The 18,872-nt window shown below is 43.0% G+C and overlaps 1 protein-coding gene across 4 annotated transcripts in view; it reads right to left on the reverse strand.

The window, feature by feature from the left end:
• Positions 1-18,872, reverse strand: part of cacnb4a (calcium channel, voltage-dependent, beta 4a subunit) — a 205,431-nt gene that overhangs the window by 89,923 nt on the left and 96,636 nt on the right. For all 4 annotated transcript variants that reach the window (XM_078552567.1, XM_078552569.1, XM_078552565.1 and 1 more), the window contains exons 2-4: positions 6,709-6,828; positions 4,503-4,625; positions 147-283 (exon numbers count right to left, since the gene is read on the reverse strand). In XM_078552567.1, coding sequence (XP_078408693.1) covers positions 147-283; positions 4,503-4,625; positions 6,709-6,828 — 380 coding nt within the window. The remainder of the gene's footprint in view (positions 1-146; positions 284-4,502; positions 4,626-6,708; positions 6,829-18,872) is intronic.

Consider the following 18,872-nt stretch of genomic DNA (forward strand, 5'->3'; position numbering starts at 1 on the left):
TGATATTTGTAGCATAATGTTATTGTGACTTCATGACAAATAGCAGACAGGGAAAACTGTTCCTCTTTCCCCAACCCTGCTTCCAATTTGTTTTTAAATCAGCCCACTGCCTAATAATCATGATCCAACGTTCAGCAGGTCCTTACCCGCTGTAAAAACGTCCCTGTCGAGATTTCTGCTCCCGCTGTATTCGGATGTTCTCGAGTTTGAGGGGGCTTGGGATGAATCCAATTTCACAGCCCTCTTTCACCAATCGCCCTATCCACCAGTCGTTGTTGTACTTCTGTTGAAACAGATGGAGATGTCAACTTCAAAAGGCGAAACAACAGCGGAGGTGATGAAGTAAAACTGCATCATAATATCATTTCAATTACATTAATTCTCCTGTGACTCTACTGTTCATGATTACCAAGTATATTCCTACACACAATGCAAGAGCAAAAAAGAAGCAGTACACCATATTATTTCACGGTTAAAACGTGTCAGTTTTAAGCTTGTGACAGGAGTCCCTGTCACTAAACTGTCACCATGCTCGCGAGTTACTTAGCACTAGTTAGTGGCAAGTTAAAATGCAACTTTGGCAAGCTGAAGAAATTTAAGCCATTAAGCATCTTACACGAACAAACTTATGCAATTATCATGTCACGGGCCACCTTGCTTGTTAATGTATTGTCCCACTCAATAAATATTACTAAATTTATTTGAGAATTGCTGAAGAGAGAGACATTTTTGTTGAAGCTTTTTGTCTTGCACTTATCAGGAAAATTCGCAAGAAAATACCAATTCCAGGGGAAACAACATATTTATACTGTATGAGAAGAGAGTGCTGATTGGTTGGCAAGTGGGCTCTCATTGGTAGAGGCGTTGCCATGGAGAATGCACCAGTGGATGGTGACTGACAGTTTATCTGAATAAATTTCCAAAATGGTGCCTTTCATATCAACATGAGGAGCCAGAGAGAAAATGAACTGATGTAGGACAGTAGGAATAGAAAGGGAATTCCTTCGCTAGTACTGCAGTTCAGAAGCCTGCTTCCCAGCCCCTCTCTGAACAAAGTAAACTCAAGTTCCTGTTAAGAACCTCTGATTATTCTTGAGTATGAGCATGTCCACAAATGTTGTATCTGGGGTGCAGCAATAACTTGCGTCTGTTTGTCAGTTGTATACAGCTCTTAAGTGATAAAATAGAAAGTTTTTTCAGTAGCTGAGTATTACTCCGAGTCACGTTATTCAATCCTCATTCAATGCCACAAGTGTGAGAAAAGGGCACGAGATTATGGGGGGGATTTTCATGCTCCCCCAGCGGCAGGTTTAGAGGTAGTTGCGGGGGAGGTGGTGATTTAGGTTTCATTTGATTGGATGGGAGGGTGCAGTGCGGAGACTCCGCTGCCTCCCCATCTCCATCTGATTTAAGCCCAGGCTCGTGCACGCCCTTCCTGCTGAGAAGCTAATTGAGGCCCGTAAGTGGGCAATTAATGCCAAATTAAGAGCCTCATTTTGCAGCGGCAGGTGGGGGCGCTCACCATGCAAACCTGTGCGACCCCAGGGAGGCCCTCGCTCAAAGACATTCAGCGGCTGATCGAGAGACCCAGCATCGGGAAAGGCTCTTGGGCCCCACGAAAAGCCACACCCCCATTCCCTTTCTTCCGACCCCTCTCCTGACCCAGCCACCAACCCCCACCCTGCGCTCGCCCACCTGTGACCTAAGGTATCTTGGTGATCCTAGGCATCTCCCTGGATGCTTTACCAGCCTCAGCCACTGCACCCAATGGTGCTGCGGGCAACGGAGAGCTGCCAGCCTCTGATTAGCCGGCAGTTCTGAGTGGACGGACGTGATATCCGCTCCCAGGTTTGTAAATACCGTGGAAGGCCCAACACTGGCCGGTTAAGTGCCTGACGGGCACTTCATTCTGTCAGGCCTTTCCCAATGGAGGCGGCACACAGGACTTGGCGAGCGGGAATCCTGTCACCAAGATTACATCCCCTCCAATGTCATGCAACTTGTATTGGAAGTTGATTTCAATTCACTGGTTGGCATTTAAACTTTGAAGCATCGGAGCTATAGAAATATTCATCATGCAGAAGAATGTTCGAGTTGGATGCTGTAGCTTTGTGGACGAAAGAGTCACAAAAGATGTTATTTATTCACAAGGCTTAAAATAGTATTCAAGCTCTTCACTTCCACACAGATCTGATCCATTGCCTCACCATTTATTTCTTCGCATGTCTGGTACAACACAACGTGGACCAAGGGCTTCACTGTTTCCTTACACCTCAGCATCCTGATGTCCTGCTTTTCTATTTCAGTAATTCAGATTGAGAAGATTGGCTTCATGCCACTCCCGAAGATGTTCATCCAGGTTTTGTTTCAGCGCTAACAGCAGTACAAGCCCGTTAATTTTAATTGTTCCGTTACTGATCTGAACCTTCAACTAGCCTAAGTATGTATGGCATTTTCACTACTCAGTGATAATTGAAATTGCTCCTGTTTGACAATAATGCTGCTTAGATACCTAGGGATGGCAGAATCTACATCAGGCCCAATTTTAACCTGCGAGGCGGGGGCAGTTGCCGGTGCGTAGGTGAGGGTTGAAACTTCAAAAAATGCCAGCATGTCGGAAACCCAAAATCATCTCAATCTCTTCCACATTTAATCTGTTGGTGAGTTTCGAAGGAGTGCAGGAAACTCCGGTGGGGATGGCAAGTCTGTGAATTAAATACGTAAAAAAGCAATTTAAAACAGATTTAACTCTGCATTCTGGCTTTAAGTGCCAGCGCATGGGTTTCCTGAGCAGCCTAAAACTCGCAATGGTCAATAAGGTGAGAACACAATGGGGACTGACAGGGCTTTGAAACTGGCGAGCTGGAAAGTATTCAACTACCAACAGGGCAGCTGCTTAATTGCTTCGGTGAAAGACTTTCACTCACAGGACTTGTTCTGAGAATGTGCTTTCATTTGTTTTGGACATGATTTCCAACATTTTTGGAGGTTATTTCGACCACCTTGGACTTTTCTCACTTTGATTACACTTCCCTGCCATCAGCCTTCACTGCAGCATGGGAGCAGTTTATGCAGCTCTATTTTGGACCTCGAATGAGGAAAAGGAGGAGCAGCACCAGCAACACCAGCAGAAGCATCAGTTGCCTTCCCCTTAGCCAGTTGCTGCTCCACAAGGCAGAGGGGATGCACACAAAGCTCCAGCTCAAAGAAGGCAATACCCACAGCACAATCTAGCTACCTCCCTTAGAGGCCCCATCAAGGCATTTATCTGTGCTGGAAGAGGCTGCATATGAGTCGTGTGATAGTGCTTCCTCAAAGCGCGCAGCCTCCTCTGAGGGACCCTCAGCCACCTCCTACTCCAGCTCTTGTGTCAGGCTTGAACGACCTGTGGAAGATGAAAGATATGAATTAGAACTAACATGGGGAAAGGGTTCCAAGTCATTATTGTGAAAACTCTCATACCTCAGTTTGTGGTGACAATATTTCAACATAAGTGATTGATACTTGCCAAATGGCAATGTGATCTGACACCAAATATCTGGAAGACTTCAGTCTATCCATCGCCAGTGGTCATGGACTCCGCCGCCCTGCCAATCTCTAACGCCGCCTCCTCCACAGACCTCCACAGTCAGGGTAGCTATCACTGGAGGGCCACACCCGCAGTCTGTACACCTCCCTGGATTTCTGCACACACTTCCGCAAAAAGCGAAACAAGAGAGTTATGAGTGTTCGAAATGGATTGTGGAAAGGATGGAATAAACAACATTTGTGGAAGGTAACGGTGAGGGATGGGCAATAAGATGAAGGTGACTGTCAGTGTAGGTTGTTTCGATGGAGACCTGAAGGGAGGAGAATCGAGAGACAGGAATGAGTGGGGCTGCAAGGTGTGTTGGGCTCAGGAATGCTGTGCATGAGAATGCTGGGGAATTCAGAGTGTGGGGGGTGGCACTTGAATGTGCCATGCCACTTACCTTTCCTATCCTTATGTGGTCACTGAACTTTTTTTGGCACGATATCCAGCCATAAGGTACCACACTCCTGGTGCTCACTTCTTCAGCAACTCTGAGCCATGTTGTTTTTGCTTCAGAGACTGGTCTCATTCTCCCATCTACAATGAACAATATTTTTCTCCAGACACTCACAGCCCACAGTCTGACCTCCAGCGAGTGTCTGATAGAATCAGGGTGAGCGGCTTTCCCACGTTGCACCTCCATACTTATGTTTGCTATATCTTCACTAATAGATCTGCAATGAAGCCATTCTGGCCTCTGTCGGGGTCCCTTTAAAGAAGGATCAGTCAACTGTTGTTATCGCGCCCACATTCTCTGATTAGCCGGGAAACCCGGAAGCAGGATGCTAATGCTATGGATGAGTTAAGAAGCCATTACAAAGCCCACTCCAAGTTAGGTTGTGTTCCCGAGCTGCCAGCCTTTCCCTTCTTCAAACAAGTGCGAAAGTTTATAAATTCTTCCCCTTTATGTTAGTGAAGCTCATTGACTTACTTCTTTAATATGTAGAAAGTCTTTGGCATCAAAAGAGATGGCAGTTCCTGGGACTGGTACATCTTCATCCAGAGCCCCACAATAAGTGACATTCGTTCTTACAGCAAATGCAACCGGTTTGGTCTGAAAAATAAAACACATCGAGCCAACGTTAGGGTACATTCACATTATAAGTTTAGGGCGAGTTTAAACTGGTTTTAATTTTATACATGACAAATGTTTAGTGTCAGTGTATTTAATTCTTTTTCAGTTTTTAACATCTCCAATGATAATTCAAATCAGAAGGAATGTGACTCCACATTTGTAAAAGTTCATTTTCAGTGCCAGAGTGACCATTTAGCAGAAGCTTAGACTTATCACACTGTTAAAGTTCACTGGAATGGCCAGGCCCTAACTTTTTCTGGCTTTTTTTTGTAGGTATCTATCATGTAAATACTCTGTTTCAATAGTAGTCTCACGGCGAGATTGCAATATAGGAAAATTTCTGGAGCAGCAGGGCAATTCACACAGAAACCTCCTGGATTCCATGTGTTAAATAAACTGGAATATTTAGGATGGAATTTTCCAAGCCTGCTGGCATTGGGCATCATAGAGGATGTGAGCAGACAATAATGGCTTGAAAGCCAAAAATCGGTTTCATGGTGTCATGAAAGCAGTTTGCAATCATTCGCTCTGCCTGTCAATGGCGGGCCGAGTTTCCTGCCCCCACCTGTCGGGAGCTTCATTGTGATACATCTGCATATCATTATAAGCCCAGTTTTCTGGAATCATCCCCCCCATGCTGGATCATCCGGGTCGCCAACGTGTTTCACAATTGAACATTAGCGATGTGCACCTGGCGAGCTGCACTTTACTTGGGACTTTGAGGCTTCTTTGCCTACCTTGCTAGGGCAGCACCCGTGGTCATCAGTGGCAGGCTTCGCAGGCAGCACCACATCACTTTTAGGGGACTCACAGGCAGGTCTCTACTTATGATGGTATGTGGTAATCTGCAGGAGATTTTCTTGCCCATGTTTGACCAGATGCCAGAGACTTTATGGGATCTGGAGTCGATGTTGAGGACTCCTAGGGCAACTCCCTCCCAACAGTATACCACTGTGCCGCCACCTCTGCTGGCTCTGTCCTGCCGGTGGGACAGGGCATACCCAGGGATGGTGATGGCAGTGCCTTGGACCTCTTACCTTGTCAGGTTGTTGCTTGACTAGTCTGCGAGATAGCTCTCCCAATTTTGGCCCAGATGTTAGTAAGGAGGACTTTGAAGGATCGACAGGGCTGAGTTTGCCGTTGTCATTTCCAATGCCTACGCCAATGTTGGGTGGTCTGCCCGGTTTCATCCCTTACAGACTTCTTAGCGGTTTTGGTGACTTGTTAGGCCATTTCAGAGACAACTGCAGTCACATGTAGGCCAGACAAGGTAAGGATGGCAGTTTTCCTTCCTTAAAGGGCATTAGTGAACCAAATGGGTTTTTATGACAATCGACAATGGTTTCATTAGGCTTTTAATTCCAGATTTTTTTTTATATTGAATTCAAACCCCACCATCTGCCGTGGTGGGATTCAAACCTGGGTCCCCAAAGCATTATTCTGGGCCCCTGGATTTCAAGTCCGGTGATAATGTCACTGCACCAGCGCCTCCCCCAAGGTCCCCTGTCCCCACATCATGCAACCCTCCCCCCCACCCCCCTCCACCGATCCCCGCCAACATCTGGCCCCCTGCGGGTGCATTCTCTCCCCTGGCCTCTCCAACAAGACCCCCGCCCCCTCTCCCCACCTCACTCGCAGCTTCCCTCTCTGCCATGAGGGAGGTAAGAAGAAGGTCAAGGAGGTCTGGCCATCATGGTGTCAAGTAGGCTGAATGGACAAGTTGGCCATTTCCCACCCGACAATTCTGTAGAGTTGTATGTTCATAATGCCCCACCATTGGTCCAGTTTTATAATGATTAATATAGCCTATACCCAGAAACTAAGTGATAGTCCAGAAGCTGTATTTATCTACTTAGCTACCAAGAAGCACAAAAACCATTGAATGTCAGTTTTTAAAATGTTGACCTTCTAGGTAGGTGTACTCATATTTCTGTTATCTTTAAAGGATCCAGTTACCATGTTTGAGGATAACACCTAACGGAATTATTTGTGACAAAATCATACTGGGCCCTTGTCTTCTCATGAAGCAGGTTGACCTCTGCCAGAATCAGTATCCCCTTACTTTGGCTCTTTCAAGTTGTACTGCTGCCTGCTGCTCTGATTCACGACGAACCCCATCACGATCCTCCTCCAGGGAAACATCAGAATCGGATGGCCTGCTAGTGTAGGAATCTGCTGAACCCTGCAATAAAAATCAGAGGACCAAAAGTCAAATGAGAACTCAAGCGCTTTACAAGGAAAGTGATTATGTAGCATGATTTTTTTTTTTAAAAGTTAGTCATTTTTTGGCAAGAAAACCTGAGTTTATGTCGTAGTTGCATGAGTTAAATTGGGCATTTTTAAAGACAAAGATGGCTACAGGGTGCACCCAATGTTTTAAAGGAACATTGAAAGTGAGAACATTCCACTTTTTTAGGTGCTTGAGACCCCAACAGGATAGAGGCAAGAATAAGCTGAAGGGAGAAGGTTGATGAATCAGCGATACTGAAAAGATGGTAGATTATTATATGAGATCGTTAAGACCTTTTGTAGTTAAAGCTCTAGCCTTCCCATTTCCCAAGTAGATTCTGCAGTTGAATCCCAGGGTGAACGAGGCTATTACCTATTGAGATTGTCATCAGAGTTAGGAGAATGCATTTCAAAAATACACCAGTCTGCAACAAATTTATATACCCTGTATTCCTGTCAAAGTGCGCAAGTTCTTGAAAAAGAGTTTATCAAATATTTTCTTTTGTTAAAAATACCTGATGATGTTAATCAGATCAAAATCCTTTATCTGGTGCCTATGTTCTAGTTATGCCATCACGACTAAAACAATGATTATTGCCCTTCCAAACAAAAAAAAGCATATTTTTCCATGAAAATAGTACAGCTTTAGGAGTATAACTGATCATTATACAGTTACTTGGGGTAGAAGGTACTTAAATTGAGGCTGTGTAAAAGGATGCTGCAGTAGAAAGTAAGTTAGAGCAATATAGCACCTTTAAAGTAGTTAAACATCCCTTCGCAGGCATGTTATCAAAAAAACTTTGACCAAGATATCGAGACACAAAAGCAGATATTAGGGAAGATGACCAAAAGCTTGGTCAAAGAGGAATGTTTTAAGGAATGTCTTAAAAGGAAAAAGTGCAAAGTAGAGATGCGCAGAGGCTTATGCAGTATAAGGGATTAATTCTAACCGTGTAACATGCTCATGAGGCAGTATACATCATCCCAGGAAATGATGCAATGTCATAGGATCTTACTCTCTCTTGTAGAACCTTGTGGTACGATGTAGATACAGTAAGAGATGTTCCAGTAAAGTTAGCATTTTCCCTACCTCAGCAGACTCTGTAAATATTCTGTATTCGCATGAGTCCAGGAATATAATAGATTAAAGAAGGAATTCCAGCATTTAGGATCTGGGCAGCTCAAGGCATGAACGCTAATGGTGGGGTGAAGGAAATTAAGGGTGTTTCAGAGGCCAGAATTGGAGGCATGCAGAGAATCTGGAATGCCGTGGAGCTGAAGGATGTTACAGAGATAGGGAGAGGTGAGGTCTTGGAGCAATTTGAACGCAAGGGTGAGAATTGCCAATGTAGTTCAGTGAGCACAAGAGTGACGTGTGAACGGGATATGTTGCAAATTAGAATGCAGGCAGCCAGAGTTTTGATGAGGTCAAGTTATTGGGATTTCAAGTTATGGGGTGGAAGGAGGGAGGCTGGCCAAGAAAGCTTTGGAATTGTAGAGTTGCATTTATATGGCACCCTTCATGACTACATGACATCCCAAAGCACCTAACAGCCAAAGGTATACATATGAAGTGCAGTCGCTGTTATAATGTAGGACACACAGCAACTAAATTCTGCACAGCAAGCTCCCACAAGCAGCTATTTGATAGTAAGCAGGTAAATCATTTTTCATGATGTTTGTGGCCAGGACACCAGGGATAATTCACCTGCTCTTACTGTCATGGCATCTTCTGCATCCACCTTTGAGGGCAGATGGAGCCGTCAGACAACATCTCATCCAAAAGACGGCATCTCCAACAGTGCAACACTCACTTCAACTGAGCCATGGCTGACACCAGTCAGGTCTGGAGCTAACAAAAGCGCGGTGAGGGTTTCTTCAAAAAGTACATTCTTTTTCATTTTCAAGAATAGGAAAGTTTTGGATTACTTAATTGAAACTGTAAAAGGGTAAAAAAATGGGAAATCATTGTCTATTTGCATTTGTGCTCCCTGTGTTTTGTTATTTTCTGAAGTATTTTTTTAAACAATTTAGATGATGCATTCATGATCTGAATGTTACATGCAGCATTAATTGGGAAATATAGGTGAAGCTTTCTAGAATGAATATACTCATGGATATCAATAAGTCACTCAATTTGGAGCAACAAACTAGGGAGAAAAGCAAATCCATCACATCTTGCACAATAAATTAAATTGATTGAATTTTACATTCAGTTTGAGGGAGAGAAGGGTGGATCCAAGACTAGTATTTTAAACTTAAATAAGGGCAATTATGAGGGCATGAAAGCACAGCTAGCTAAAGTGAACTGGCAAATTAGGTTAAGGGATAAGTCAATATAGAGATGCAATGGTGGATATTTAAGGGGAATATATATATTCCAACAAGAAAGAAAAATTCCAAGGGAAGGATCCACCATCCATGGTTAACTAAAAAAAAAATTAAAGATAGCATCCAACTTTAAATAATTGCACCAAGATGGATGGCAGGTCAGAAGATTGGACAGAAAGTAAAAAATAGCAAAGAATGACCAAAAGATTGATGAATTAGAGTACGAGAGAAAGCTGGAAAGCTTTAAAAGAAAAGAGAAAGCTATAAAGACCGATCGTAAGAGTTTCTATGGATATTTTAAAAAGAGTTAACAAAGTGATTGTTGGTCCTATAGAAAGTGAGTCTGGAGAATTAATAATGGAAAATAAGGAGATGATAGATGAACTGATCCAGTAATTTGCATCGGTCTTCACTAAAAAGGATACAAGTAACATCCCAGAATTAGCTGTAAATCAGGAGATGGAAGGGAGGGAGGAAGTCAGGAAAATTTCAATTACTGGGGAAGTGGTACTAAGAAAATTGTTTGAGCTGTGGGCTGACAAGTCCTCGGTTCCTGACGGACTCCATCCTAGGGTCTTAAAAGAAGTGGTGAGTGAGATAGTTTTAATTTTCCAAAATTCCCCAAATTTGGGAAAGGCTCCATTAGATTAGAAAATAGCAAATGTAACTCCTTTATTCAAATAGGGAGGGAGACAGAAAGCAGGAAGCTACAGGCCGGTTAGCTTAACATCTGTCATAGGGAAAACGTTAGCAGCTATTATTAAAGATGTTATAGCAGAACACTTGGAAAAATTCAAGGCAATCAGGCAGAGTCAACATGGTTTTGTGAATTGGAAATGGTTTCACCAATTTATTGGAGTTCTTTGAAGAAGTAACTTATGCCGTGGATAAAGGGGAACCAGTGGATGTACTGTATTTAGATTTCCAGAAGGCATTTGATAAGGTGCCACATCAAAGGTTATTACAAAAATTAAAAACATTTGGTGTAGCGGGTAACATAATGGCATGGATAGAAGACTAACTAGTAACAGGAAACAGAAGGTAGGCATAAATGGGTCTTTTTCTGGTTAGCAAGATGTAATGAGTAGTCTGCCACAGGTATCAGTGCTGGGGCCTCAACTTTTTACAGTTTACATAAATGACTTAGTTGAAGGGAGCAAAGGTATGGTTGCTAAATTTGCTGCTGACACAAAGATAGGTAGGATAGTAAGATGTAAAGAGGAAACAGGGAGGCTACAAAGGGATGTAGATAGGTTAAGTGAATGGGCAAAGACGTAGCAAATGAAATATAAGGTGGGAAAGTATGAAATTGTCCATCTTGGCAGGAAAAATAAACAAGAATCATATTATCTAAATGATGAGAGATTGCAGAGCTCTGAGATGCAGAGGGATCTGGGTGTCCTACTGCATGAATCACGAAAAGTTAGTATGCAGGTACAGCAAGTAATTAGGAAAGCTAATTGGATGTTATAATTTATTGTAAGGGGAATCTAATACAAAAGTAGGGAAGTTATGCTTCAGTTACACAGGGCATTGATGAGACCACATCAGAGTACAGTGTACAGTATTAGTCTCTTTATGTAAGGAAGGATGTAAATGTGTTGGAAGCAGTTCAAAGAAGGTTTCCTAAACTAATGCCTGGTTGGGCGGGTTGTCTTATGAGGGAAGCTTGGACAGGCTAGACACGTATCCGCTGGAATTTAGAAGAGTAAGAGGCGACTGGCTGAAATATATAAGATCCTGAAGGGTCTTGACAGGGTCGATGTGGGAATGATGTTTCCTCTTCTGGGAGAAAACAGTACTAGGGGCCACTGTTTAAAAATAAGGGGTCGTCTATTTAGAACAGAGATGAGGAGAATTATTTTCCATTAGAGGGTTGTGAGTCTTTGGAGCTCTCTGCCTCAAAGGTGGTGGAAAAAGAGTCTTTGAATATTTTTAAGGCAGAGGTAGATAGATTTTTATAAGCAAGGGGATGAAAGGTTATTGGGGGTAAGTGGGAATGTGGAGTGGAGATTAAAAATCAGATCAGCCATGATCTTATTGAAGGGCGGAGCAGGCTCAAGGGGCCCAGTGGCCCACTCCTGCTCTTAATTCGTACGTAATGAAACTGCATAGCAATCTAATCTTCAGTCAAAACAACATGGACAAATACTGCCCATAAAACAACTGGATTAACTTTAATTATTACAAATGCTCACTCATATAAAAGCAAAATACTATTGATGCTTATGACCATAAGACCATAAGACAAAAGACATAGGAGCAGAAATTAGGCCATTTGGCCCATCGAGTCTGCCCAGCCATTCAATCATGGCTGATAAGTTTCTCAACCCCATTCTCCCGCCTTCTCCCCGTAATCTTTGATCCCCTTACCAGTCAAGAACCTATCTATCTCGGTCTTAAATACACTCAATGACCTGGCCTCCACAGCTTTCTGTGGCAATGAATTCCATAGATTCACCACTCTCTGGCTAAAGAATTTTCTCCTCATCTCTGTTCTAAAAGGTCTTCCATTTACTCTGAGGCTATGCCCTTGGGTCCTAGTCTCTCCTACTAATGGAAACATCTTCCCCACGTCCACTCTATCCAGGCCTTTCAATATTCTGTAAGTTTCAATCAGATCCCCCCTCATCCTTCTAAACTCCATCGAGTGTAGACCCAGAGTCCTCAAATGTTCCTCATATGTTAAGCCTTTCATTCCTGGGATCATTCTCGTGAACCTCCTCTGGACTCTCTCCAGAGACAGCACATCCTTATGATTTGAAATAAACAAAAAAACACAGAAAATCTTGGAAATACTTAGCAGGTTAGGCAGCATTTATAGAGAGAGAAACAGCTAACATTTAGATTGATTATCTTTCATCAGGACTAAGAAGATGCAAGAAATGAACAGATTTTAAACAAGTGCAGGGAGAAGGGAGCAGGGATAGAACAAAGGGGAAAAGGTCTTTAATAGAGTGGAGGGTAGGGGATTAAATGACAAAGGGAATCGCAAGGTGAAATGAGGTAATGGTAAGACAATTCTAGAAATATTCTGGTGAAAGGTGATCGATCAGTCTCTCTCCCCATAGATGCTACATGACCTGCGAAGTATTTCAAGCATTTTATGTTTGTATTGCAAAAGCTCTGGTTGAAATTATTCAAGTTGTTATGTAATAGGAGACACTTTGCTTGCTACCACACTCCATCTGAACGAAGTATAACCTTTAGAAGCTCGGGAGGTCAGTGACTTGGGAACTGAATGAAGTAGCGAATTAAAACATAACCATTTCAGCTCTGGGACCAGCTCAGAACACATAGGTGAAAATCTTCTCTTCCTGCTTTGTAAACCACCTCAATGAAATAACTTTGGGTAGCCCCAAATTGGTTGTTAATAAAGAGTATGTCTGTTGTACAAAGCTACCCAGAATTGGACAATTTAGTTTCTCTTTATTTTCTCTCAGGCCATTCTAGTTAGTGAAGGTAAAAAGGTAGATTAAGCTCATGTCAAATCATTACACAAGGCAAACTTTGCACAGAACTTCAGGAACACAACTGCCTCCCTTCCAGTGTAACCACACAAGCAAGGTAATGAAGAACAGGGCTGTCAATGTCATATGTGAAATCTGGCAGTGAAACAGAGCTGACATTTTATGGAGAAATTGTAAAGTCTTTAGATAGCTACTGAGGTCTTGATAAAGGATCAATGGGAGCTTGCTGAACACTGAATTCAGTGTTAGAGAGGAGACAATTTCTCTCTCTCTCTGTTTTTCTCTCTTTCGCTCGTCTGGCATTGCTGCTGCTCATTGGACATTGCATTCAGGGAGTCAACACTTCTGCAAAAAAAGCCACTTAGTATGAATCATTAATAACATAACTGGGTACTTGGCTACCTGTTTGAGGCTGCAGAATACTGAATCAGCATGGTCAATGAATTCTCCACACTCGATTACTGACTCGCTTAGGAACAGCGTTTTTTCCTAGATGATGTCAGATATATTTTCAAATACTGAAAGAAAACACTTCTCTCAAACACTGCTAACACACTCAATGCAGAGCAGGTCAAACTACCCCTAGCTTTAGCACCTGGAGAACTCTAATGGTTCAATGTGTATGTTATCATGTAGAAAAGAAACAATGGCCTGAATTTTTGACCCTGGGTAGGGAATCACAATGTCTGGAAAATTCCCAACTCCGCAAACCTAAATCAGGAGAAAGTGCACTGCAAAGCGGGATTTTTGTTCTGGAGAAGTTGGGGTTAATTGGAGTCTGCCACCCTCGGAAGCAGATCAGAGGCAGCATAGGGTCTGTCGAATGCGGAAGCAGGCTAGGTGAAAGGTCAGCCTTGGTGATCTCGGCCCAGCTGCAGAAAACAAAAAAAAAATCCCTCGAGCCTCACCTCCTCACTCCCCACCCACCCATGGCCCTTCATTCCCTCCATGTAAACCTATGCCCCTCCACCCACCCCCATGGCCCTTAATAGCCCCTATGCCAACTTGGTGCAAACTCATACTAACCCATGCCCCACCCACCACCCATTGCCCTTACAGCCTCTATGCCAACTCACCCAGTATACACCGTGGACAGACCTCAGGACCCATGCTGAGAGGAAATAAAATAAAGTTCTAAGTGTCTACTGATGAATTCACTATTTGAAAACAACACTTTGATTTTTTAAAAATCCATTCACTACATTTAAATTCCTTCAACAACAAGCATTTGTATTCATAGCCCTACATCAAAGACTTAATAACCACTTTGAGCTATCAATCAAACTTTGAACTGACAGGCACCCCACTGTAATAATGACAGCTTGTGAAATCAATAATGCAGCACAAATCCTATAATAATTGCCCTCAGGCTTAAGGAGTGAAATAGCAAGCACTGATTTTTTAAAGCTGCAGAATGATTTTTTTTAAATTAAAAGGCCATGAGATTTAATTCCCTTGACAACTTGACAGTTTTAATAAGCTTTGACTGTTCTCTTGACAGCTTTTCAGCTCCCAGTTCCCTTGACAGCTTGACCGTTCCAATGAGTTTATCCACTTTTTATGCACATTCATATCTACTTTTAACAATCTCAAAGGGCACTTGACCTCTCCCAAAGAGCACAATACCTCTCCCAAAGGCACCTAACCTCTCCAAAAGGTGTCCCTTGACCTAGCCAAAAGGGCACCCTACCTCTTCAAAGGAGTACCCGACCTCTCCAAAGAGCTCCGCTAACTTTAGATTTTCTCCTGATAAGTCTAAAGTGCATAAGTCATGTTTTGGACATCCTACTAGCGAGAGTTGGATCTGACTGAATCTGACTTCAACATGTGTAGCTGCCTCCTTGAAACATGGCTGTGCAAACTACAGCCTGCTCAGTATCCCCACCCCCGTAAAAATGGCGAGTGCCAGGTTCATGGGCAGGACTTCAGGAAACGGGCTTCCGGCACCATTTTGGATAAGCCGGAGACCTTCTCCGTCTTTGCAAAAATTCAGGCCAATGTTTTCATATGAGAAGTTGTCACCTTTACTTACAGTTGGGAGTGTTATTAAATATAGATTCATATATGTGAGCCTTCTTAATAATACATTCATTTGTCATTAATTGGGGTTTACTAGAACAGCATTATTTCATTCAATAAACATTGCAAACACCAGTGAAAAATTATTCAGTTAAATCACAAAGCACCGTAAAAACTTGAAAGTATCTGCAAGGCAGAAGTCTTAAAGTTGACAGTGAACCAAAATTTGTTTATACACTTGTGCCCTGAGACTGCCTTGTAATCACCTTCCTATCTCTATTATAGCCTGTAGCATAAACTTCAGAGTTCGTGGGACAATTTTACTTCATTATGTATTGTTAGGATAGACATGGGAGTCAAGATGCTGCATAGAAGTGATGAACAGCTATGACCTAAGCAATGGCGGTTTCTCAAGTTAGGATTACCATTGGTTTAAGATTTCCATAAGATCATATGCTGTCTGCAATGTGCTACAGTTTGAAACCATCTTAAACAGCAGATCAGATGTGATAAGCTGCAAGAACAAACCCTGATCGCTTTACTTACAGTGCCCCTGACTGCCCTTGAACATGTTCCTTGTGGAGCGTGCTATTCTGTAGAAACGTATGGACACCTTGTGATTTCTAATCATTTTCCACCAACCGATCTCTGTTTTCTTACCAACAGTGTTGTCATGACAACAAGGAACAATGGCAAGAAGGCTTCGCTGAATCATATAATTTAACCAGAGACTATATTGCCCCTTGATTTGATAAACAGGGTTTATTTTGCTAATTGCTCACTAAATATCACAAAAGAAGTCAATTGGCAGAAATATATTTTAAACAGGGCAACCCACCTTTTAATGTAAAACATCTTTCTGGTGCAAGTAGCAACTTGAATGTTGAGGGTGCAACACAAAACATTGTGGCCTAGAATTTTAGCAGCGAATGTTTTTGGGCTCCTCGCTTGCAGAATACTAACAAAGGAGCAAAAAAATTTGGGCCTCAGACCTCATTGTCACATAGAAGGCACAGTGGTAGGAGCCTGCAGGTTCATGTGCCAATGTCCAGGTCAGTGATTAGGTAAGATCGCAAGGGTCTGGAGGACGAGCAGCTGGCCCTCTGAATGCGACTGAGTTTCAAGGGGAGTGCAAGGAGGTTGGGAAAGAACATCGCAACAATCTGCAGTATTGTTGGGGGTGGGGGCTCGGGGTGCAATCAGGAGTTGGGGGAACTAGGAAATCGGGACTGGTGCAAGGGGTGGATTGGGGGTCAGAGATCGCTGGATTGGCAGCAGCAGTAATTAAGGTGAGTACTAACCCTTCTTTTCATTTTGTGCCATGTCATTGGCTTTCCAGGAGGCAATCAGCGCTGATGCTGACTGCTTCAGGCGCAAGTCGAAGTTGCATGAGCCGGAGTTAAGCCCCTTATTTGTATATGCTAATCGATTGATGCCTGCTTCTGATGGATAAAGGGTAAAGGATGCCTCTTGGTTGTCCCTTACCAAAATGGGATCCAGCATGGCACAGACCAGAATTGTGTACTCAGAGTGCAGACACCATTTTGGACACAGAACGGCCACAAAAAACAGGTACTACAGAGCTGAATATTCTTCCTTTTCTTTTCTAAGCTTCTGTTTAATTGCATTGCAATCTTCCCACGTTGCGACAGTGACTACACTTCAAATGCACTTCTTTGGCCGTAAGGAATTTTGAGATGTCCTAGGGTCCCGAAAAGGTGCTGCGTAAGTGTAAGATTTCTTCCTTCATTCCTGATTAACAGGAGGGTGAATACAATAAAATCTCAGGTTTGTCAAAAAAAGGGAAAACCTGGTCCAAGTTTTATTAAGTGCTGTGGACTTGGTTAAGATTTGAACACAATGCAGTGACTATACAGTGAAATATTTGGAGTATTTGTGACTGTGGCATGAATAAACAGCTGTAGCAATACTGTCCATCGCTGTAGTGTCCTTGGCTGAGGAAAAACAGAACTCCACACTCATGCATTTAAATACACAATGAAGTCTGATCACCACCCCCTTGACAGCCCCGGAAATTCCTAAAAATAGAAGAAAACTGACAGGACACACAGCTCTTTCCTATTCTTAGAAGCTTAAGTGCTGTGCAATGGGTCACCAAAGGAGATCTTCAATTTTAAATGTGATGTTTGAAAAGACAGGTTTGCACTGACTGTGATGTACGGCACCATCGATGCGAGACCACCTCCCACAGTTGGTCACCGCCAACAGCATAGGACAACAAAAGCAATACAGTGCCTGTAAACAATGGTTAAACATCTCAAGGCACTTCAAAGCAGCATTGTCAAACAAAATTTGACACCGAGCCACATAAAGAGATATTAGGACCGATGCCCCAACACCCTGGTCAAAGAGGTAAACTTTAAGAAGCAGCTTAAAGAAAAAAGTGAGGTCAAGGGGCAGCAAGGTGGTGGGAAGGAATTCCAGAGGCAAGGCAATGAAGCCATGGCCAATAATTGGTAATGCACAAGAGACCAGACTTGAAGAAACACGGAGATCCCAGAGGGTTGTAGGGCTAGAGTAAGCTACGGAGACAGGGATGGGTGAGGCCATGAGGGGGAGGTTTGAAAATAAGGATGAGAATTTTAAAATAGAGGCGCTGCTTGACCGGGAGCCATTGTAGGTCAGGTCAGGTCAGGTAACACAGGGTGATGAGTGAACGGTCTGAATTAGAGTATGAACAATTGTGTTTGGGATGGGTTCAAGTTTAGGGACGGTACAAGAGACGGTAAGAGATCAACCAGGAGAAATATTTCCAATTTCTGTGAAAATTAACAAAATCCTGGAACTCCCTCCCAAACAGCACTGTGGGTGTAGCTACACCACATGGACTGCAGTGGTTCAAGAAGGCAGTTCACCGCCACCTTTTCAAGGGTGATAAATGCACCCGCATCCCATAAATGAACTTAAAAAACAAGTATTAATGTACATTCTAAGAGACCCCTATCCTAGCTTCCAACAGACAGTGCAATCTACAAAAAGGAATGCAATAGCCAAAAACATGTTTAATTAATGTACAGCACAGGCTAAGGTTTCATTTCATAAAAGAGCTCTCCAAACTCGACAGACATTTGCACCCCCTCAGGCTGAAGAAGAGAGTAAGATTAGTCAGAGAGAGATCGGAATTTGAGAGGAATTAGGGTTCAGGGTCTTATTCTGTGTAGCATAAGGGTCTGGAATATACAGGGTTAATGTGGAAATGAGTACAGTACCGCTCACACAGTGGTCTAAGAAGGCACACGATCCAGATCCAGCGGTCAGGGTGGTGTTAAGCAGAGACTGGTAACATCCTAAGTATGGAGATAGCTCCTGGTCTGCACCCTTTACTGTACATCTGTAAAGAGTTCTACTTGTTCATAAAGACCTATAGCTAACCTACTGAAGACTACAAAGACTTCTTTAAGAGACACTGTTCTGTAACCAACACCCACCCTACATGGTGGCAGCTGGGGATCAAAAACCCTCAGCCTCACTAAAATGCTGAAACAAGCCAAGATGCAGGATGAGTGCAAAAACGTTAACGAAAATTCTGACCTGAGAGAAGCTCCCAACAGAATCTGAAGATGCAGAGAAAATTTGCCAGAAAACACTCCAGAGAAAAGGCCTGGAAGCTGAAGGCAGAGATTTTTACTGCAGCAGAGGACTCCACTGAAGTCCAGCTTCAGAGCGCAGAGTCCTCAGAGCTTGCAAGGGTGAGCTAAATCTTCTAAAGATCCAGGTTACATCCAGTCCTGAGAACATTTATCCTAATTCAGTGTCACAGGCGCTGTGGAAGGAAAGTCAGTCCCTAAAGTCCAATTCCCCAGTCGGAGCCCCAGCACGGAGTCCCAACACGAACAAATTCGTAAGATTAAAAAAAAGGACTTAATTATTTAAAGCTCTCAGAACGTCGTGACTGTTCACCATGGAAAATAGCAAGCATAACTTTAAATTCAAACACCTCGTTACTAGACATAACAAACCGCGGGACAAAAGAAACCGGCACATAGCTAATCCAGGCAGCCAATGAGTCTTCTTCAAGAAGCGCGCCATCGCCACTTCACAGAGCCCATCAAAACCAACAAGCACGGGAAATCCCTTTGTCTCAGAATCCATGGCAATGCAATCTCGAAAGTCTGTAAACTCTGAAAGCTGCATATACAATTTAACAATTTTTAAT

This window comes from Cetorhinus maximus, chromosome 11 (assembly GCF_964194155.1).
Source record: "Cetorhinus maximus chromosome 11, sCetMax3.hap1.1, whole genome shotgun sequence".
Taxonomy (NCBI): Eukaryota; Metazoa; Chordata; class Chondrichthyes; order Lamniformes; family Cetorhinidae; genus Cetorhinus; species Cetorhinus maximus.